General features: G+C 46.2%; 1 protein-coding gene across 1 annotated transcript in view; it reads left to right on the top strand.

The window, feature by feature from the left end:
• Positions 1-11,119: 11,119 nt before the first annotated feature.
• TSHZ3 (teashirt zinc finger homeobox 3) overlaps positions 11,120-23,846 on the top strand; it is a gene marked incomplete at both ends in the record, with an annotated part of 61,093 nt that continues 48,366 nt past the window's right edge. Inside the window, one exon of the mRNA XM_080351771.1 lies at positions 11,120-11,159. Within this exon, the coding sequence (XP_080207897.1) occupies positions 11,120-11,159 (40 nt within the window). The remainder of the gene's footprint in view (positions 11,160-23,846) is intronic.

The raw sequence follows: 23,846 nt of genomic DNA, 5'->3' as shown, positions 1-23,846 counted from the left end.
GGGGTCCACGAGGTATTCTTCATTCCTCACCAAGGAAGAAGCTTCTCTGGACTAATGATGCTTCGCTGTTTGTTATCCAGATTAATCTGCCTGAAAACCACGTTTTACTGCATAAGTTAGTCTAGACGAGGTTGTTCCTTACTTATTAACACAGGGAGCATTTTCCTACAGGGGCTGCAAAGGAAAGCAACGTGGAACAACCTCTCCTCTCCCATCTCCCCCTCCATAGCTATATAATTGTTACTTTAACATCCACAGCTGTAGACAAAAACAAACAAAACAAAACCTATCAAAAACACTGTGAGTCCTGCTACATCAAATATAGATAGAAAGACAGTGACAAAACAGTTAACAACTCCAAAACTGGCAGAAACAGGGAGAGGCAGTAACTTCACTTAGTCCCTTGAACTCCAGCAGCTCCTGTTTTAGTCTGGGTCACTGCTGTGGTCTCCCAGGTAGGAGACTATCAGCCTCTGAAGGGAGCAGAAGTTACCTGTTCCCTCTTCTGGAGGCTGGGGAAGAGTGTCTTGGCGATGGCACCTTGTATCCTGCCTGGCTCCTGTGGGTGTGAGCGGCTGGTGAGGAGGAGGCAGAAGCAATGAGCTCCAGCTGCTGTGGGGCTGTGTCCTTTCTCTGGGGGCCTGTGTCTGGGAGCTGGGGAGGCCCTGTGTGCCCTTCCACGTCTCATCCCTCCGCTGGCTGTCACTCCTATCTCTGAGGTACTGTTGCCCTGATATTTGGTTACTCAAAGGGGAGAAGGAAGCAACAAATTTACTGAAATTATCTTGAGATTATTTTGTTCTCTTGTGGGGTTTCTGTGTGAAGAGGGTATCTACACTATTAACTCCCATTAATATCAAACCTCTGCTATTAATAGGATTTGCATATGGAAAGGAAAAGGATTGACCTTTAAATTCATTAAATAAAGCAAATCTTAAAAAATCATTTTAGTTAAAAGCATTAGCGTGATGAAAAATACAAGAACAAATACACAGACATCAGTATCTGGGCTTTCGTTAACACTAACGAGCAAATTATTGCAGGGGAATATTTGCATCATTGGAATACATATTCTAGCCTCCATACTGATATATGTGATGCAGGGTTTTCTTTGTATAGCTCCTCTTTCAGAATGTATTTTCTTCTTATAAAATAACCTCTTTTCAACTCCCATTGGGGACCTCCTTATAAATGAGGAACTGGTCCTCAAGGGACTGGCCTGGCTAGAAAAGTGTGTTATTAGGAAAAAAAAAAAAAAAAGGCATATTAGAATACTAAGCAACATAATTAGCTCATTTCTTTGTTTTCTTTTTCTTTTTTTCAAGAATATCTTAAAAAATGTATAGCCAAGTTTTAATTAAACATATTCTCTGGATGTTTGAATTGTGTAAGAATTAGAAAATCCTGTTGTATTTTAGAGGAATTAATTGCATCAATTTAAGGTTCTCGCTTTAATCTCAAATATGTAGTCGGGTATCACCACTCTTCTTGCAAAGCAGCTACAGTGTCACGAACAAGTGATGTTTGCCCATGTAGCTGGAGCCAAACACTGCCCCTCGGAGGGGTATTCTGAGCCCATCAGTGTCGATGAATGTACTCAAATGCTCATCTTTTACATGGGATCAAATATAGGTTCTCTATATCAAAGCCAGCTAAACACAGATTCAAAATATTATTGCTTCTAATGATAAATATTGATTTACACGCACTGAAAAGCTTCTGTTGCCTTCAGAGCAAGTAGTCTAAACTATAATTAGAATAGTGACATTTTTACCACCATATTGCTTTTTGAGTCTGATTCCTGAGACAGGGATGTCTGATGGTCTCTGGATCTCCAGCATCGCTCTGCTCTTAGGTCTTAACCCATCCATGTCTCAGCTTTCTAACAGAGCCCTTTGTAAAGTACTTTGAGATACTCAGATCAAACTTGCTGCCAGTTCATAGCAGTATTAATCACAATTTTGTGCTATTTTGCAGCTCAGTCTAGAAACTCAATGACATGTTCTGTTCCTGTTCTACCTCAGCCCCCCACAAGTGGGAAGAGGTGAAACTGTTCAAGTTATTCTTCTCAGAGCTCAGCTAATGTAATGTGCTGAATACAGCTCTAAACATCTGAAGTTGGTGAAATTACATCAAGTGTGAGCATCCTTTGGTCTATAGCTCTTTGCCTTTAAAACAGTTACTAATGGTAACCTTAATAATAGTATATTAAGAAAAAAAAAGTCCTCATAAAAGAATTTAGTGTTAGGATGGAGCTCTGCCTGATATTAGAACAATTATGGAGCAGATGCATCCACTCTGAACAAAGTGACCTTTTCATCAAGTTACAAAACATTAAAGGTTAAAGAATGTTTGAAAGGAAGTTAATACTTTTAAAACATTACGGAAAAAAATGCCATTCTTTCAAGACCTGACCAAAACCAGTGGGAAACTATAAAATGACTGTTTAGGTACATCCAGTCATAATTTAAGCAACTCTTATTACAGAAGGATATAAGGTATTTTACATCGTCTGTTTTGTTTTAAAATTAGAAGTGCTTTTCCAGAGAAGAAATGAGATTTGATAGGAATAAATACCCAATGAAAGAAATCTGCTCTAAAGCTGGCTAATTGCAATTTTAAAGTCGCATTTCTTTCTCTCCATTGTGCACAGATGACACGAGAACAAAGAGAGAGAATCAATGACGGTGTCGGATTTTCTTAGTTTCCACATTTCATCTGACCTGGATGGTGCAAACTCCAGCATCTAGTAAGAGCGAACAGAGCTACCGCTCCTGCCTTGGCACATCCCCTGGCCCTCGGGAGCACAAACCTGCTCCCACCAGTGACCTGCCCGCGGTTGCGGGGATGCTCCTGCCGGCAAACCCGCCGCGTGGGAGGGGGACAAGGGCGCGGGCTGCAGTGCCAAGTGCGGGGCGATGCTGAAACGCGTCCTGGGGGGCGAAACACCAGGGCAGCCCCCGCACGCTGCCCGGGGGAGGATGCTGCAGCAGCCGCCGCCTCGGCTGCGCGGCCTCCGCGGGGAGCTCGGGGCCTGTTTGCTGCCCTGTCAGGCACCCTTTTCTGAGAAGGGCGGAGGACGCTGGGTACCCGCTGGGTCCCACCACGGTACGGCCGAGGCCAGGACTCCGCGCGGGGTGCTGCGTCCCCCCGCGGCCGGGCCGCGTGTGCGGAGCCCCGCGAGGAGGCAAGGGGGAGTGCGGTTCAAACTCCTGCACATAGTCTGCGTCACCCTGGTCCTGTGCTCTTCATACATAATAAATTTAATAAAGCCCTTCTAAACAGTAGTTGCTAGGCATGCCGGCGAGCGAGGATTTACGACCCGGCAGCCCCTCTATGTCTTTTTTAAATGCCCGCTGGCCGCATGCCACGCCGTGGCCTACCGGCCTGCACAGCGTCAGTCCCGGGATCAAAGACGCGCGTCGAGGCGCGGAGGCGGTGGCGAGAGGGACGGGGGGGGAGGCTCCGCACCTCCGCGCAGCGAGGCGGGCCGGGGCCGCGGGGCGCAGCCGGGGCAGGGGCTGAGAGGCCCCGCCGGGAGTCGGTTGTTATCCTCGGGCCGGTGCGCGTCCCCCCGGGGGCACCGAACTCCTCTCCGCGCAGGCAGCGCTCTTCGGGGACGGGCCGGGAGGATTGGAGCGCTTCTCTTCCCTTGGCGGTAGGGTGATTAAGCAGCGGGGCTTGAAGTGAGCCCGTAGCCGGACAAAGGTGCGTTATTAGCAGATGGATAACTTTTTAAAGAGAAACTTCCATATCTTAGTGCAAGCACTATGTTCAAATCACTTAAAAAAAAAGTCTGGGAAATAAGTTTCTGTGAAAAGAAAGAAGCATGTTGCTCGAAGTTGGTCAACTTCCCGCTTCATATATTTTTCCCATGTTTTTTCTCTTATTTTTTTTTGAAGTGTATCTGTGCAACAACAAAATCTTTATTGCTTTAAATCACAGGCGGTCAGCAAAGGAACAGCTGTGTTATCTGTGCAGTGAAAACTTTCAGGTGATGCGAGAAATAAGAGGGGAATCCCTTCCCCTTCTTCTACATCCTCCAAATGCCTTTCAAATTAACCAGCTCTGGGGATCACTGCCCGTCTTCACAAAGGCGTTCTGAAAGCCTGGAGCTAGTAAAACTTTGTATAGGTAAAATTAGCTAAACCCCTTCTGCTAACACAATAGCTTTTGTTGTCACATATGGTGGAGTTCCAGGATCTGTAACTATTTTTCATAAAAGATTTTCCTACTGCCCAAGTGAATACATTACGCTACAGTAGCTCTGAATGGTATCTCTTATTTCCTTCAAAGCAGCGGCTGATTGTTTCTTCAGAGATCCTAAGTCCTTTCAAGGGAGAAAAAAAAAAAAAAAAAAAAAAGAGTGATAATTCAGCGGGACTGAATCGCGACGATAGATCTTATTTTAGCATGCATCACCTCCAAATAGCGCACCGCCCTGGGAGAGCGGCAAGTGCCGAGAGAGCGGAGCGGGAGAGGTTCGGGCCGGGCCGAGCTGGGCTCGCCGCCCCCGGGCTCTGCCCGGAGGAAGCCTGGCTGGGGAGCCTGAACAGCTCGGGGGCCGCATCCCATGCCCAGCCGAGAGGCATGGCGAAACGCAACAGAGCCTCTGTCCCCCACCCCGCGGGGACGTGCACGGGGCCCAGCTCTCCCAGAGGGAGAGCAGCAGCAGCATCCCGGCAGCGCCGGGGCCGGGGAGCCGCTCTCGCCGCCCAAGTTTTATTGGCGAACTTGTTGGCACCCGGCGGTGGGCGGGCGGATGGGTAGAGGCTGCTGTCCAACCGACGTGAGGCGGGGGGCTTCGCTTCCTCAGGGGCCCCGCGAGAGAGGAGCCGCCGCGGCCCAGCCGGAGGGCGCCGCTGCCGCCCGGCGCCGCGGAGAGGGACGGACGGACGGACGGAGCGCCCGGCGCAGGCACCGCCACCGCCCGACGCGGCCAGCTGCGCGGAGGGCTGCGGTCCGGTGGGGTGCGGGTCGCGCTCCCCGCTCCGCCTGGCGGCTGCAGTGGCGCGGGGGGGCCCACACGGGGCCGGCCCGCTCCGGGAGCTCCCTCGCAGCGCCCTGTGGCTTCCTGAGCCAAAGTTCCCCCCACCACTGTGGCTGGGGATTTTTTTTTTTGGGGGGTGGGGGGGATACATTTCTAATATCTGGGGTTAGGTGGGGAATTAGTTTTAACTCCAGATGGAAGCGAATCGATTCGAACAAGATTATCTACAGCTTAAAATGAATGCTTCCAAATGTTAAGATGCTGGGCGTGCCTGCACTTTCCTATCTGTTTTCCCCGTGCTCTTTCCGAAATACCTGATCCTGGTCGCAAGGACACTGCTACTCTAGTTCTGAGTTTTGGGGGCTTATTACACGTCAGAACTGTAAAAGTCGTCTGGACAATTTACAGACAAAACATCTGGTTCGTTAAAGCAAAGCTACCGGACTAAGACAAACAAACTTTGCTGCTGTGTAAATTCACTTACCCAAACAATTTACATTCAAGCGAAGATTTTAGCCCGAAGAAAAACTTTTATTCATTTGTATTCAGGAGGTTTGGGAATTCGTAGACATTTAAAAATAAATTTGCTCTAATAAAGTTATGTAGATATTATAAAATTTCTTTGTTCTCTTTTCGGATTATTATTGTTTTTATAATGGTTATTGACAATGCTTTGTATTTTACATATGTGGAGTATCGTTTTCGGTCGTGGGCAGTGGTGTTTGTAAACAAACTTGTCACATCCGTATTCATCTAGTCCAGCCTTAATGAAAACTTTCTTCTTTGTCCCTCGCCTGGAGAAACCGAAGTACTTTCTGCACAGTTTTTGCATTTCGATGGGCTGCCACCGAGGCGTTAGGAAGGAGGGGAGGTTTTTCCCTGGGACAGCAGGCAGCGGTGGCAGTCGGTGGCTGCCTGGTTGCCCGTCTGGGCAGCGAGTGCCCGGCGTGGCTGCCGCGCTCACCGCGCCCGCTCCCGGGCGCCGCCTCCATCCTGCTCCCGGAGCCCACTTCTGTGTGCGGCGGGATCTGCCCTGGGAAGCACCGCTGGCAGGTGAGGAGCCCCAGCCGCACTGCCCCGCGCCTTCTGCCGGGGCTCGGCCCCCCCTGCGGCCGGCAGACCGGCCCCCTCCGGCCTGGCCCCGGCCGCGCCACCTCCTCCCTCGACAGCTCGCTCCTCGGTCGGCGGAGAGCCTTGAAAGGCCCCAGCTCGCTGATGCCCGGCCCTTCCCGCGTGTCCGGGGGACATTCGGCTGGCTAGGACCCGCTGGGTCCTTGCCGGCTCCTCGGCTCCGCTTGAAGGGGTGTGCGCCCCGCAGAGCCGGGTTGGTCCTCGGGCGAAGGGAGAGCGCCCGGGGACGGAGCGGTTCGCACACCAGGTTTGACCCCTGAGAAGCGATCAACCGATGCTAACAAATGAGTCTCTGAGAGCAGCTACATATCACATGGGGACCTCGACGCAGGCTGCTCCCTTCCTTGTTTGCAATGAACGAGTGGCGAAACATCAACACGCTGCTCGGGAGAGAGAAAGGTTAAAGCCCGAAACACGCTGGTTTCTAAGAGGCAGCTGTTCCAAGTTTAATCAACTTCCTTACTGATTCTCCCTGGCTGTGCCCATTAACTAACAGTTAATTTCAATGGTCCTTTTATCAGCTCAGCTCGCTGCCTCCACTCGGACCTGGGTGGTGGGAAGGTGTTGGGTTTTTTTTTGCGGGGAAACTGTTGGAGTTTTCATGTAGGGGAATGAAATAAGCAGTGAAAATATACAACAAAGAAGGGCACTAAACGGTGTACAGTATTGAAATATAAAACATTCTTAGCTGATGGAAAGTTCAGGAGTAATGGTTATCTAATTATGTGACTTATAAATAATTGGTATCTTGGTTTAAAACTGCTGGGAAGAGCGAGCTTAGAGCTGAGCCTCATGTGCTGAGTCTTCGTAGATGGAGTCTGTGCAGTCATCGATTTTATACATTATGTTTGTAGATGTTACACTTAATAAAATTACAGGTTCTGACTCTGAAATAGATTGTGACCCCCGAAGAATCTGATGTACAAGAAGGAATCTGTATTTCCCTCTGTAATTCGTCTTACAGAAAGTTCAATAGATTTTTTTTTCTTCCTTTAAAAAAATGAATATAGTTAACAACCAAATTATTCCACAACTTCCTGAGCCTCTTGGCACTAAGAGTTGGGAATGTGTAAGTGCAGTGCATGTGTCTATGTGCACGTATATCTGCTGCCTGTTTCTCTCTCCTTCTCGTTCTTTCTCTCTCTCTCTCACACACACGCGAAAGTTATTATTTCTAATTGAAATTAGCAAGTTCCTCCAATTACTGTTTACGAGAAGTTTAGCTTTTTTCATTCAACCTCCAATCCCAAATCGGTGCACTGTTACAGGCGCATTATCCTCCAGCGCTTCTGGCCCGCCCTTTGAAAAGCAAGGTAAGTGGCGTTAGACAAACCTCACCATACAGCAGGGCTGGTGATTTTTCTCGCAAATGTTTGTTTTAGTGACACCGTTCAGCTGCTGAGGTTGCAGCCTGCCAGCATCGTCCACGCAGGCTGTACTTCTGAGAGAGGGAGAGCTCTGCTAGGGAATCTGTTGCCACTAAGTTCATAAATACATGCGTGTAGGTGAGTGTAACAGCGAGAGGAGAGCTGCACCCAGGGAAGCTAAGCCGAGTCTGACCAGCTGACGAAAGCCGGGGGGAGCGCTTCCAGCCGTGCAGAGCCCCGGCCCCGCTCGGGCGGCCGCGTTCCCAGCGCCGGGCATGCCAGACAGAGGCTACACTGCATCCTGCGGGCTGCGTGTCACATAAACCTAGTGAAAGATGAGTTCATTTACAGAGAGACAGGCGGAAGCAAAAAAGTTCTTGCAACTTGCAGACCCCCCCCCAAAAAAAAAAAAAATAAAATTAGTGATTGGTCGCTGCACCGTTTTCCTCAGGATGCTCTGCAGCCAGCTAATGAAGGATCAGAATCATTCCTGGCTTTGGAGGGGACTCTCGCACATTTAATAGCCTTTACAGGACTGAAATGACTAAACACGTCCTTTCACTTTTATTTTGCTGTAGTTTTCAGGGCGTTTTATCAGCGCCTGGTGGCAGAGCTGACCTTCCCTGTGCTGTATGCGGCCGGGCAGGAACAAAGCCGGCCGGGGCTGCCGGCTCCTCGCACTCTCAGCGGACTCTCCCAAAGTTTGTTTCAGCCTCTCCCGCTCCAGAGCTGGGAGAAATCCTCCATGTTGCGCAGCGTCCGCCAGCTCAGCCAGCAGCCTCCTAAGCCCGGAGTTCACCTATTCCCCAGGCTCCGTGTTCAATCCGGTCCCTACGCTGCCATCGGCCCCGCGGAGCCGGGAGCGCAGCCGGGCTGAGCGCGGCCGCCTCTGCTCCCGACCGGCCGCATCCTTCGGAGGGGGCAGGAATAATTTAGGTTTTCTGTTTCCTAATTCCTACTTAAAGGGGGAGGAGGGAGAGAGGAGGAACGAGTTACTAATCGCAGCCAAGCCCTCTCTGTTTTCCGAGGCTGTCTAACATTTGTAAATACTTATGCTGCGGCTCGTCCCCTCCTTCCTGGTTAAGTTGTTTAGTATGTTGGTTATTTGTACTGAATCCCGGTCTGTGTTGCGTCTGATGTGTTGTCGTTGCAATGTGCAGCCAGGGTGACACTGATGGATGCGCCAATGGTGAGACGGACAGATGTTAGGGCGGATCTAGCGGCATGCACCGCCACAGCGGCGGAGCCCGCCCGCACAGCGCTGCCAGCCGCCGCAGCCCCGCGCCCGTCCTGGTGCAAGCGCACACACACGCACACGAGGGTGTTGGTTTTTTTTTTGGGGGGGGGTGGGGGGGGAACGTCTCAGTGTCGTCTCTTAAGTAGATCTGATCGCTCCTTCTGTGAGCAGATACTGTAACTGTGAGGAGCAACCAGCGCGTATCAATGAGATGGAACTGAGCGAATTTGGCAGAAGAAGCGGCAATTGACAACTCACCATTTTCTTGTTTGCAAGAAATGTTTCGTTTTCCCCCAACAGTAGCAATTTCCCGGGGACTTTAGGCGACTGCGATTTTTTTTTTCATCCTAAAGATCAGCTTAAAAAAAATAATCAACTCGTAACAATAATAATCCAAAAAAAAAAATCCCAAACCTTCTCCACCCTTCATGTAAAGTGTTTGAATTTCCTGCAAGTTGAAAAGGAAAGCAAGAGCAAAAGAGCGGCACGGCGGCTTTATAAGATGTGAAGACGCAACAACATCTGCACTTAGTCAGGTATTTGGAATTATCCCAAATCTCGAAGAACGGGGGCGAGTGGAGATTTTTTTGATCTTACCGTAAAAGTGAGATCATCCCTTTTTTTTTTTTTTTTTTAATTCCTCCCCGTGAACTTTAAAAAAAAGAAAAAAAAAAGGAAAGAAAAAAAAAAACCAGCTACTATTTTTTGTTGTTATTCTTTTTCCCTTCACCCCAGCACCGTTGGCCCCGGCGGTGCCGGTGCGGGGCCGCCGTGCCCGGTCGCGCAGCGCGGCAGAGGCGGGAGGCCGGGATGGGCCCCCGCGCGCCCCCCGCCGCCCCGGCCCTCCCCGCTGGTGCGCGGCCCCGCTGCCCAGGGATGCACAATCAAACCCGCAGCACATCGATCCGCCGGCGCTCGCTGAACTGAGCGCGGCGGCTCGCCAGTGAACTTGGACCAAAAAAAAAATTAAAAAAAAAAGGGAGACAGGAAAAAAAGAAAAAGCCCCCAAAAGAGGGAAAGAGAGGGAAAAGTGATCTTCCCGGCTTCCCCAAGAGCCGGGCGCGCGCGTGGCGCGGGAGTGCGCGGGCGCTGCCCGCTCCCCATCCGGCCGGCGGCACCGCGGGGCAGGGCGCAGCCGGCGGAGACGCCGCCGTTAACGGCCGCCGGCCGGAGCGGCCCCGAGGCCGCCGACACCCCGCCCGCCCTCAGGCGCGAAGCGGAGCCCGGGCGGCTGTGGCGCCAGCCAGGTGGGAGCCGGAGGGCTGGATGTGTGCCGGCGGGCGGCCCGCTGCCCGGCGCGCCGGTGAGTGGGGCCGGGGCGGGCAGCGGCGGCGCGAGGTGCGGAGCGAGGCGGGGGCCCGGGCGGCTGCTGCCGCCGCCGCTGTCACCTCCCGGGGCAGCCGGGCTCCGCGGGGAGAGCGCTGGAGGGCCAGGCCCTCCTCGCTGTGAGGGGGGGGCGGGAGGGTCCCGTGCCCCGGCGTGGCGAGGAGGCGATGGCTGAGGGGGGACTCCGGCGGGGAACGGGTGTGCGCGGGGGCGGAAAGGGAAGGGCTGCCGGCGGGGAGCGGGGCGAGCGGGGCGGCTGCTCTGGTGCTCTGCTGGGGGGCGTCCGGCGGGCCGAGCCCCTTCGCCGCTGCGGGGTCTTGAGGAGAGCAGAGGCGGGCGAAGTTGGGCGGCGGAGGGGGCGCGGCGAGGGGGGGCCGCCCCGCCGCCGCCTCGGGCGGACCCTGCGCCGTCCCCGTGGCCGTGCCCCGCCGGCGGCGGGCGGTCCGGCGGCGCGATGCGCAAAGAGTTAAGGTGCCGTCCGGGGCGGGAGGCAGTGGGAGCACGGTGCCACTCTGCCTGTTTGCGGACTAGTTTGAGTGACACTGCGATCATCTCGTTTCCCTTCAAGCTTCGCCTGTTGCCGCCGCCGCTCCAGCGCCGAGCCGGGAGCCCCGGAGTGGAGAGCGCAGGCTGAGGCTCCGCCGGCTCCTGCCAAGAAATCCCCCGTCTTTATGCCGTGATCTCCCAGCCCGGCCAGGCACCGGGGGCGCCGAGTGGGGTGGGGGGGACTGCGGGCTCTCCCCAGCCCTCCCGCCCGCACACCTCTTCGGGGGGCTTCCCCTCCTCCTTCCTCCGGGGCGATTTGTCAAACTTCCCCCCTCTTCTGCCAGCAGCAGCAGCAGCAGCAGGGCTGTCCTCTCCTCTGTGCCGCCTCCTCCGCCGCCGCCGCCGCCGCCTCCTCCTCCTCCTCGGCATCGTGTATGCACAGCAACAAAAAATATATCCCCAACCCAGCCCTCGAGCCGAGACTGGAGCAGCTCACCGGATCTCTGGGGCTAAAGCAACTCTTCCCACCCCCGCGCCCAGGCAGCCCCCCCCCGCCGGCGCCGGCGGCCGCAGGAGCTCAGCATGCCGAGGAGGAAGCAGCAAGCGCCCCGGCGCGCAGCAGGTACGAGCCGCGCTTGGTTTCTCCTCTCGCTTCCCTCCGTCTCTTTCATAACCGCTTTCCAGCAGGCTGAGCCCGTCGGTCGGTACGGGGCTCCTTCCCTGCCCCGCTCCCCGCGATCGCACCCTGCAAGCCGTGGATTTTGCAGAACAACTCCTGGTCTGGAAGGCATAACACTGTGGCGTGGGGGGGATTTTATTTTATTTATTTCCTTGGGATGGCAGGCGTGGGGGCGCATGAAAGCCCGTTCCCTACTTTGATACCCACTTTGATTTATTCCTAACTCTGCCATGGCCAGACTCAGTCTGGGGGCAACACTTTGTGAAAGGCAGGCGGGTATGTTCAGGCACATACTACATGTACACGTATGATCGGTGTAACTATAGGGGTGGGAGGAAGAAGGTGAATTTTGTTCATTTCCAGCCCGTACTTTGGCACCTACTTTGCTTCTCTCCCTTGTAGTCTTCGTTCTTCGCCATCTCCGTCCCTTGCAGGCAAATGGTTTGTGAAAGCCAGTGAAAATACTATTTTTTTTTCTTTTTTTTTTTTTTTCTGTAAAAAGAGCTAGGATATGTATAAATTTAGGGCACGCTGTGAATGAAGTGTTAGGGACAAAGTGGTTTGGAAGGTCTGCAGTGTTTCTTGAAGATCCAAGCCCAGAACTGGCTCCTTTGCCCAACTTTTATCTTTTTCTCTCTTCCCCTTGTATTGCACTGGAGATGTCTCTGCTGGACAGACAGACCCACCTCGTTGGTCGCTTTCTTTGGCAACCTCTTCTGTTAATCCTATTGATTTCTTATTTATGAGTCCAGATGAGAAAGCTGCAAAGGAAACCAATGGGAAAAAAAAAAGGGTCTGCGTATTGTCAAATGACTGGTGAATGTTTCTGATAGCGCCTTTACAATTTCCTTTTTTTTTTTTTTCTCTTTTTAGAAATACTTTTTGAGGCTTTGTTCTGGTGAGGTTTTTTGTTTGTTTGTTTTGTTTTCCTTACGCTAGAAATGTCAACTCCTGTTAAATGTAAGCGGTATTTTTCTGGAAAAAACAAACAGAAAAGAAAGCAGTAAAAGAAAAAAACAGCCCCACATAATTTTACAGTAATCCTTAGTTGGGGATATGTGGGCTGGAAAAGGTTTCCTTGGCCTGTTGCCATCCTTGATTTGATGGCTGATTGATCGCCTGTCATCTGGCTGCCTTTGATCTATTCATTCCCGATAAACATCAATAAATCACTTGCCATGGTAACGCCAGACTCGGTGACGTCACACGTGGCCTGTCAACTCTCTGTCAGCGCAACTTCAGGGGTTCCTGGCTGGATGTGCCACAAAGCCGCATGGACGAGGGCTTCCAGGAGCGTGGGGCTGGCTTAGGTGGAGGAACAGCATCAGGGTTGGTTAGGGGCAGAATTGGGGGACCAGCATGTAACACCATAATTTGCCCTTTACAAAGGAAGGCTCTGTACTGAGGGGCCGGGTGCAGAAGTTTTGCAGAGGCTCTGACAGCGTTACCAGTAGTGCATTTGTAGTTGTGCTTTAAGTACTTGAAGCAGGTAGTCCTACAACTTGGTGGGGTGTTGGAAAACAGGCATTCAAAAATGTGACAGTGCTTTCACATTGTCTGATCACTTCTCTGAGTGGTGTGGTTTGAATTTAGTAAACAGCAAGGGATTCAGGGAGTAATACAAATTGTAACTAACCATGTCCACATTTCCTTTCTTCTCTGACATATACATGCATTCATCTAGTGCTTTTGCAACAGAGAAATAGACTTCCTAGCACTCTTAACTCCATATACGAACAGCTAGAAAGTTTGGAAAGTTTTGCAGTGTGGTAGTGATATGATCTAGCAAACAATAACGTAGCCAAATACTTCATGATAATATTTTGCATTTCTGGCCCGTGCCATCAAATAACACTTCTCAAATAAATTAAAAAGTTCAACTTTTCCTAATATTTGGGAAATCCCGTTTTGTACTATTAATTTAGTTCTGCAAAATCTAGCTTTTACAAGTATTTCACATATTTGACTGTGTTGTATGCTGGGCTCTCTATAGGCTGGGAGAAAATGCTTCTGCACTAAACACACATTGTGAGGTATCTTTCTCTCTACCGCTCTCCATCTCTCCCTCCTTTCTCAAGTGAATCATCCATGATGTGTGATCTATCTTTCATATTTAGCAGAAGTGTAATCTCTTTAAACTTTTAGCTTTTTGATAGCCACATTAAACATTTAGTATTGTGCATAATTGCTTCCCACTGAAATGCTGTTTTATTGGTCACATTGGAAATGTTACTTTTCTAACAGCAGTAAAAGCAAAGGCTTTTTTTTAACACCTTAGAAAAAGCTACGAAATAACAGGTTAGTTAAGAAATATTCATTACAAAAACTTGACTGCAGGACTAATAGGAGATGGAAGAATGGTTTTGCTCTATCAAAATGACCCGTCAAAACGACTTTGTTTCATATTTGATTTAATTGTCTCTCTCCTGACAGGCACATTCATCAATAGCTTAATGGTCAATCAGAAGTTGGCAGAGTGAGTGCTTTCATTCTTTCCCATACACTAGCTTTGGCTTTACTTTATCAAAATGCCTCTGCCTAATGGATATGGGGGATGTAGAATGACTGAAGGGCTACTTATTTGAGAAGAGTGAAAAAACAAGAACATTTATGCTGTTGATAAGTGCATGAAGATAAATAAGTGAGCTGTGTGAGGCATTTTATTTTAAGAGAGAAGAAACTTACGTTTTTTTTCCCCCTTCTTTTTGGCTTCAGAGCTGCGAGTTATAAGGTTCATGACTGCTTTTGTGGCATACTGAGAGTGATGACAAATTGATTGCTTGGTACTGAGAGAGGAAAAAAGGTGGTGGTGGGGGGAGAATTAAAGATGTCTGCTGATTGGTAACTCAGGAAATCCAGTCCCCAGCAACCTTGAGAATACTCGAGAATTTTTTTTCTCCAAACTGAAAGGTCCGCTCAGCCATAAAAAAAGAAAAGTTGTTTTGCCAGCTTCATTAGTGTTCACCTAATTAGCTGTAAACCTGATGGATTCCTGACAGCTTTAATGATTGGAGATGACAAGCTCCACGCAGTGTCATCCAGCAGAATTAGGTTTGCAGCTAGTTTGATGTAATCAAGTTGATATTACACAGTCCTGGTTGCCTTTAGTTGTGCATTAACTCAATTTTCTGCTGCAGGTGACAAATGGGCTTTGGTACCTGGATAATCATGTCATAGGAATTAGGGCCCTTTTAATGGTCTGGAGTAGAATAACAACAACAAAGAACTCTCAGCAGCACAGAGCTCGCAGACATAACAGACAGGTGCACAAATTCTTTATGTCTAGCCCAAGTGCTAACACCACACTGTGGAAGACTAAAGCTGTCTCTGAGAATCAAGAATCTGTAAAAATGATAATTTTGGTTTGTTTGCTTTGAGACTCAGTTGAATATTGTCGATAAATGTGGGAGGAATAGTCAGAAATTTCAGTTTTACTCCTCACCTGTTAAAGCAAGAAGATAGTCAGGATTGCTGCTCCAATGACTTCTGTCATTTAAGTGAGGAGGAAGAAGGTATTTACTGGTTAAAGGCTACTGTCTAGGAAAGCTAAGATACTGTATTAATAGAGGCCAGTCTTGTTCATGCAAACAGTAATTATCTACCCTTAAATTATAGCTTTCACTCGCAGCTTTTTTAGAAACCTATTTAAAAGATCAAGAAAATGTACTTCCAGCTGACAGAAACGACTTAATACATATTTTGTATACATATAAAGCTCTTCTGAGAAGGGATTGGGAACTAATGAGTTGTTGGAAACTCATTTACTTTTTTTTTTTTTTTTTGGTAAATTGCATAAAACAATTATTGTTTTTTTTAAAGGCAAATGCACTGAATTTTGAAGCCTTTAAAAAAAACTAAACAAACTTGGGCCCATGGTATTTTTTTTCCCCTCTTCTGTATAGTATGGCTTAAACTCTAGGGATACCTGTATACTTTTTAGGCTCATCACGATGTCCATGCATACATTCAAAAGGTGGACATGGTCCGTGTGAATACTGAAATACATTAAGTAGTTTTTTCAGCGATGCAGAGCGCTGCCACTTTTCAGGGACTTCAGTGCTCTTGCTGGTTATCAGCACCTCCCAAGCAAGGTGGGCAGCGCACCCCAGAAATACAGATGCAAGACGGCACGCAGGTTGTGCAGCCGCATTTCCAGGCAGCTCTGACTTCGGGAAGTTGAATGCTTGCTTTAATTTATGGGAATTGCTTACAACTACATACATACCCCAAAAGTAAATGTAGCGATAAAGTAGACTTCCTATAAAGGTACTTGCAGTGTCAGCCCTTGGTATGTTATTTGCCTCCAAACCTGCCACATATTTCTCTGTTGGACAGAGATTCTTCCTCGCAGCAAGCTGACAAAATGATTAGTTATGGCTGTCCTCTGGGTTTGTGTGGGGTTTTTTTGTTGTTTTTTTTTTTTTTTCGGCAAAGTGTGAGGAACAATGCAAAAAAAAAAGGGGGGGGGGGGGCATAAATATAAAAAGGCCTGATAGATACCCCTGAATATCCGTCTGGAAAACAGAATTTTCGAGAATCAGCTGCCATTTCTCCCATTAGCTTGACAGCTGTCAATTAGGGCTTCACTGCTCTCCTGGGCCACAGTTTATTGCATGCGGTTGATGTTGTCATTTTGTTCTCGGTTTTGCCTTGAGCACTATCATGAGCAGGAGTGAAATAGTCAATAACTGATGTATCAGCAGTTATTTCTTAAATTGGCTTACAAGTCTGCATTTTTCCTCTTTTTACTAAAGATTGTTTTGTAAAGTGATTAGAATGAATTGTGACTGCTGCAGGGTTATGGGAAATGCAGTGGAGCTAGGGTGAGTTAGCAGGATTAGAGTGGGTCCTTTTTGTCAGCCCTGTTTCCAGGATTAGTGGCAACTATATAGAAAAGATCACCTTCAGGGTGAAGTGTGGGGTACATTTTTAAGTGTGCTATGTGCACACTTATGTAGAAACATATGGTGGTGCAGAGTGAATGAAAAGAAATAATTTGCCAGGACGTAAAGTAACCTTATGTGTTATCTTTCTGAACAAACCTTGGCACTGCTAGTTTTATGGTGTAATAATGCATATTTTAATCCAATGTCATGACCGTTTCCTAGCGAACCTAAATACAGATTGTCAAATTTTAATATAGCCTTATTTACAAGGTGCTGCTAGTAGATCAAGTAGTAAGATGCCTGAAGTGTTGCATTGTCAAGTAAGAGTGTGTGTATGTGTATGGTTATGATACAACACTGAAAATAACATAGTTTCAGAGCGATCCTGTGTTATCTTATCTATGAAATACTTCAGCATCATTTACTAAACAATCTACCTCGGGCGTTTGACTCTGATTTTTTGCTTTTCTCCCACTCTGTGGGTTTGTTTTGTTGGGGGGTGTCTGTGTGTGTATTTTGTATTTTTTTTTTAATTTAGTTACGCCCAAATTGTGGTTTATCAGCCTAAGTTAAAAATGAAAGGTGAATACAATATATTGTATTTGGTAACAATGATATGGACTGGTACATCCAGACAGATAATATGCAGTTGTAATTAGACTGAATAGACAGGCATTCATTTTTAAATTCTTTGACACATGCATAAAATAGTCATATAATAAGATAAGATGACAATTTTATGTTAGGTTGATAAAGTGTCCCGATACATGCATTTAAATGTCTGTAAGCCTTTTTTTATCCAGACAGATTAATTCTAGTTTCCAGCATTTGCAGTTAGACGTTAAATTAATTTGAAAAATCCCACTAAACAATGGATGTGTTGCTTTTTATTTTTGGGTCATTACCTGAAGCAGGAGGATTGAAAAAAAATAAAATATTCAATTGATTTTTCTTGATTTCCACTTTTAAAAAAAATGCATAAAAATTGGCTGAAAGGATTTAAAGCATAGTCCATGAGAGACTGTATTGTAGTTTTCTGAAGTATAATAATGCAGAATAGAACATTGTCAGAGCTTGAAATTGTTTTTTAACCATTTTCATAAAAAGGACTGTAAGAGTTGAAATAAGCGGGGCTTAATTTCAGAGACTCTGAGATTCATCCTACCACATTTTCCTGATTTTGCTCCTGAAAGATATTTTTGTCATTTCAGTAGAGAGCCAATCTGCAGAATTTAAACACTTCTCATTGCAAGCATCAACTTTAAGACAGTTCTCAGAAAATGCTCAAAGTTTTTTTTTCCCCGAGGGCGGAGGGAATGTGGGGAAGGAGTTACCAGAAGATCATAAAATATCTGAAAGCTCTTTGCCAATGCCATTACCTGGCTTGTTCGGGCAGCAGAGGTGCGACTCTTCAAGAATAACCCAAGTTCGTATTTTAGACTTAATTATAAATTATTAATTAATTCTGTCAGGACACATGTTATTAATTATGACTCTCTTTTCTTCATTCAGAACAGCTGTTGGGAATGGCATAAGTTCAGTGTGTGTGTTGGTGTGGGAGTTTGCCAGTGAAGAGCTCTCCATCCCCTGCCCTACCTGTGCCTCCCCTTCTGTTAAACAGCCGAGCTAAGCCCGACGTGGCTTGGAATAAATACAAGTTCTGAAGTGATGCAGTGTGCTCACAATTAGTGAACATTTTTACGGAGGTCCTGTCCATAAATAATTCTCGTTTTAGCAAGACTGTATGGTGATGGGGGCGTCAAAAGGGCACCGACCGCGCTGTAACGGGGGAAGCAAAGCGCTTTTCGTGCCCCTCCGCCAAACTCCCGCCAAACTTCATGTATTAGCATAGGAGAAAGAGCTGTTTTATTATGAGTTTGGAATGATTCAAATTCATTTACTTTTGAGATTTACATCATTAAATTGAGCCCTCTGTTTCAGTTTCTTATGTGTTCTTTGCGGAATGCATGTTGCATAAAAAAGCCAATTTTTAATGAACAATTTAATGTAAATGGGTTCTGAATTTAAATTAATATTAATGAAGCTTCGAGTGAATTTATTTTGCCTACATAAAGGCTTGTAACTCTTTCACCCATACACTCTTGTCTTTATGTACTAACATACTGGTTAGGTGAATTGGCTAGTTTCCGTATTTTGTGACTAAAAAACTTCAATGGATTTTATATGGATATTTGTGGTAGCGCAGCTTTATGCAGGTTAGTATCTTTTATTAAAAATGTACCTGCCTTTATATTCAGATTTTTTTAGTTAACATTTTACTATCTTACCCCGCTGTTTCTATATATGTTTTGCCACTTTGGTTTTGCCTTTATGCTTAGAGAAAAAATTGTTCCAACAATAGTCACCAAAGTCAAGATGTTTTCTTTCTTTGACTTACCTCTAATGCATTATGTATTTAGGAATGATGGGATGTTCTATAATTAATTCTGTTAGATGTAATTGCTATAATCACTTTGATGCTACACATAATAAAAGTAATATGGTAAGCATATGAAAAAATATAAACACCTTATTGTAACACTTTATGTAAAATTCTTTTAAAAATCTTATTTAGAGTGGAACATCCGCTTCCGTATTTTGTCAGACGTAACATTTATTTTAATGTACATTACTTAGTAAATGAATGAATTTTAGATATTGAAAAGATTTTGACTGGCAAGTTGTCTTGTATGTGCGTGCATATATCTTTGGCTCTGTAAGCTATTAAAGATGTAGTTCATTAAGAAGCCCATCTTCAGCCTTGCTACAAGTGACATGTAAATATCACCATATATCTCATGAAATAAGAGACAAATTCGTATATTGTATTAAAATCTAGCACATAGTAAATAACGCAGAAATGGAGGTGTGGAGCGGAAAGCTGCTTTGTAGTGCAAAATTATGGGAAATATAAAATGTATGAAGGGTAGCGTGTAACTAGAGAGGGAGGTTTTCAGGCATAATCCTACATGCGAAAAGGACTATAGAAGGTGATTCCCCCCACTTTTTTTTAACAAGTAGCTTTGAGTTATTGTTTGCAAACACAGTTTTTGATAGAGAGGAAATGAAAAAAACATGTGCAATGGGTTAAGCCGTATAGCTGATATCCTTGATTCTGTAACAAAAAATGTTAATATCCCCATAGTTCTTAATTAGTTGCACACTACACTTAACGCTGCAAAGGTCACTTAGTTTTATGATCCAGCTTTGTCTATGAATTTGTATGTTTCCCCTCAAATGTATATTTCCCTTTTGCATATTTTCTAAGCAATTGAGTGTGCAAATGGTGGTTAAAACGCCAACTAGAAACAAGATTAGAAAAATATGTTCAGCGTGGACAAAGAAGATGTTTTTGTTGGTGTTTTTTTTTGCTAGCGTTATTTTCAAATAATGCAAAGTCTTCGCATGGAGAGCAGAAGTATTACATTTAACTTCTGTAAGCTGAACAAACAAACCCCGACCAACCTCTCGCTGAATTGTTTTGGGGAAGAACAGAACAGGGTGCTGTTTCTGAGTGTCTCTGGGACTGGGCTCGGTGCCCGCAGTCCTTTTCCTGCGAGGTCAAGCCTGTTGCTGGAGGGCCAGATCTCAGCAGGGGCCTCCTGAAGGCTTGGCGAGGCTGCTCAAGACTGGCAGCCATCAGTCATCCATCTGTGACACAGAGTCTGTTTTTGATGGCAGGGATGATAAAAGGCCTGGGAACTGTATAGGCCCTTGTAATCAGGGCCAGTGCTGACATCCTTCTCAACTTTGACAGCTTCTTCCTTTTCTCTCTTCCCCGCCAAGACTGTCTCAACTGGGTTTTTTTTTTTCTCTCTCTTGTTTCATGTACTTGATCAGTCTCAGATGCTGGGAATTATTTTTTTCTGAAGGGAGGGGGAGTGTTTCTTTTGGTTTGTGGGTTGGGCAGGTGTGAGAGGAAGTCTGTTTTTTTTTTTTATTTTATTTTTTTTTTTTGTACTGTAGGCCTGTTGCTAATTAATGTTCCTCCATAAGATTCTGTCGGAGTTGAGTAATGTTTTTGATCTTTATGCCTGATAACTGCATACTTAATGAGATTTCAAAGCTGTGAGTGCAGCTCCCTACAATTATTGACAGATGCCTTTTCTTTGCCATTGGGTTCAGCTTCATAAATCCTCCTGCAGTAATGAGGTTCAGAAGTGCCACCCTGCCAGTGAGCTAATGAAAGAGGGGGGGAGGGAGGGAACAGCTCATGCCTGCCTGACACATTTTTTTCCTTTAAAATTTACTATGCAGATGTCAAGCTGTGGGACGATTACTTCAAACATGCTAATTTTTATCTTGCTTTTGTGTCAAGCCTGCATGCCATTCCCCCCCCCCCAATAATAAATAAAAATAGAAACCTCAACCTATTTAAATTTTATCATGGATCATAACTATTGAAGACTTTGATATATGTGTGTTCTTTTGCAGTTTCCAGTCAGTGGAGCAGTTTTTTGAAATCCGAAGGGCAGAGAGAGGATAAAAAAAAAGGGAGAATAAAAAAGCTGCCTTGGCCGCACGTCGGCCTGCCCTAACTGTGCACTTGAAGCATCGGAGATTTCATTTTAGAGTTCTGAAACTAAATCCTGGTGGAGAATAGCCGCACCATGCCAAACAGTCGATTTCCTTTTCAGCAGAGCCATACATCACTGACCCACCCTTCCCTCCCGACAGAATGACACGTGTCATTTATCACACGGGCCCTGCCAGGCAGAGCGGGGGGCGCGGGGGGGTCCCTTTCCAGCGCCCTCCGCACAGCCCGGCTGCGGCGCAGGGAGAGGGACGGGAGAGCCTGCGCTTGGGGGGCTGGCAGAGTGACTGAAGAGGTTATGTTCTTTCATATTATCTGCTAAGTCGCCTTGTTCAACCCCCTGAAGATTTTCCCCGCCTGTTTCCTTTCTCTCTCACTCTTCTTTTTTTCTTCTTTTTTTTTTTTTTTTAAGTTTGGCAGTTGGGACAAACTGGCTGACACGTATCATTCAAGCAGCACCAGCTTGCTGGGGGTTGTGTAAATGAATCTGGGAGCTCTTGGTTTCACATGATTCAAACGTGCATTATTGAAGATGGATGTTCCTTAAAAAAAGATTGATGATGGATATCAGGCTTATAGTGCCATTTATCATTTTGAATATTATTTAGACTTGCCGTGTAAAGCTGTAACTTGAGAGTCGGATGAGCTGGGACAGAATGGAGGCCTCGACGTGCACGTTGTGATTGATGGCTTTGCTTTCTCATTGTTTGTTACCAGATACTAGCTGGTCATTACAGGAGTGCCTTACAATTGTTTTAGGGGCTGGATTTCCGTGTGTGTATGTATGTGTGTTTGTACAACAGGGGGAGGGACGGGCAGGGACAGAGTTAAGTTTTTAGTGAGAGCATTTCAATAATTGTGAAGAATGTAGACAAAGCCATGGCCCGTGTGAGGATACAGGCAGTCTTTTGCATGAATACAGATGCATGCCGTATGTAATACTAAAATATAAGCAGGACTGTAGCTGTTCCAGAGTAGCATTGTCAAACATTGCCAGTTCCAGTATAAAAATGTGCTTGTGAACATATTAACACAATCCAGCCTCCTTTCGCTAATAGGCTGCATTTTGGTCGCATAATTGCAAAGAAAACAAAGTTCTAGAACATAATTATTTCAGGGTTTACATTTTTCTTTTCCGCCCGCCCTCTTCACCCAGTGTTGTGAATCTTTGAGTCTTGCCGCTCACCCCCAGTTGTCCAGGATGCTCCTGGAGGTGGACAGTCTGCCCACAAGAACAGCAAGGGCAGTCCCTTCCCTTTTCCAAGCACTTTTGCTGGAACCAGGATACCCCCACCTGCTGGAAGAATTAAGGAAGCAGCTTTTTATAGGAAATTAGGTCTTGTCCTGGAAGCGCAGATAGCGACTATTCGGGAATAGACACTCCAGCAACAGAGCAGCTTCAGCAATAGGTAGTGCCAAAACTTCAAGTGATGGGGTGTTTGTGCACAAACATCTCTGAGCAAGTGTGGTACAAAGCCCGGTTAAACTTGTTCTGAGTTGACAGACTATTGAATGTTTCTTGCCTGACACATCATACAAAAATCAAATAATTGACAGGAATGGTCGGTAAAATTAGATAAGAATGGCTTTTTGTTGAATCAGTCTTGAATTTGCACAGGTAGATTATATTTTTGAAATGCTGCTTGTCACATGAACTTTTTCTTTGATTGCAAGATGCCCTCCAAGCAAGAGGGAATTATAACTACATTTAATAAACAACGTACAGCATTTAGGTTTCCTTTCATAAAGCCATCAGTGACTTTGTATGACTTTCACAGGAATTAGTTTTTTGGAAGTCTAGTGTTTGTTATCTCTTCTACAAATTCAGTTCACTTTCGGTACACCCAGTTGCCAAAAGTAAGACGAATTCAAGTTTATAAGCTTCATTCAAGTCCAACACCATGAGAAAACCCTGAAAAGTATACATAGTGTTTTCTATAAAGCCTTCAACAGTAGAAGGTAAAACTTTTATCTCCTACCCCTGCACTTGTGTAAACCAGTAGGTAATTGAAGTACAAGTGCCAATTTGCTGGAACAATTGTAAACACACCTTGATACAAATGGCATCATTGCATTCTTACTGATTAGAAAACTTTGCTATTAATAGACACAAAGTCCATTTCAGGTGTAATTGGTAAGGAGCTGAGTGCACTCATGGGAAGAAACCTTGTTTTGTTTTTTGTTCGCTTTTATTCTTATCCCTTTTTTCAGTTTTATAGCTAGAGACATGATTTATTGCAGCCATCCATCTTTGGGGCTCATCCATCACATCCTGGTTGCTAGGCAATCATGGCAGCAGCTGTTTGCTTTGAATCCGACAGAAAAGTTGTCAATCATCAAAGGCAGGTGAATAGCATTAGAAACACGCTATTGTCAGACGGAATAATTAATCAAAGAGAGAAAAGATAATTAAAAAGATATGACCCTTGCAAGTACTTGCTCTGGGTTGCCTGGAAAAAAGAAAAACTGCCTGGTCTTTTCTAGACACTTAAGCAGCTGAGGGCTGATAAAATATGCACTCTGCAGTGCATAGTTTTTAATTAATTGAAAAAGGTTCAACATTCAAAGACGATGCTGGAGAAAAGTCTGATTATGAGCAGAAGTAATATTTATTGTTTGCATGAAAGGCTTGACATGGAGTTCTAACTTTCTGTCACAAATCTCCTGCATGCTTGCACTAAGCCTCTTTCAGCTTTACTATCTTCGCTGGCAGTTACTGGAGTGTGCGGTTAGTCCGTCCAAATAAGGGTCCTACGGCTTTCATCCAACCTTTTCATTCTGGGCCACCTTTTCAGTGTATTGTCTGGTTCACTATCCTGTGTAGCAGCTATCAGAGTTGCACTGGCTTTGCCATCAGCAAGGCAGGCGAAGCTCGACAAGTCCGCAGTATTGCTCTTCGTTCAGGATAGGAAAGTTGTTGCGGCAGTACCTATCTCGTTTCCAATCAGCGTGTGGAATAACAGGCTCTTGTGAGTTGATTCCTGAACCTGATTTTCCAGCAATCCTATTATTTTTAGCTAGAATGATAAAAAGGATGCTGCAAAGCTTGATTTCCAACTCCTCAGAGCTTGGATACCCTGGTAGTAGATGCAGCATAGAATGCCCCAGCACAAGCATACACAGGAATGCACTTCAGCTGTAGAGCATCATTGACCCTGTGCTTGCAAAACAGTCAGGTAGACCTCATAGTGCTGTCAGTCCACAAATTAA

This window comes from Nesoenas mayeri, assembly GCF_963082525.1.
Source record: "Nesoenas mayeri genome assembly, chromosome: 12".
Taxonomy (NCBI): Eukaryota; Metazoa; Chordata; class Aves; order Columbiformes; family Columbidae; genus Nesoenas; species Nesoenas mayeri.
This window is presented reverse-complemented; position numbering and strand designations above follow the sequence as displayed.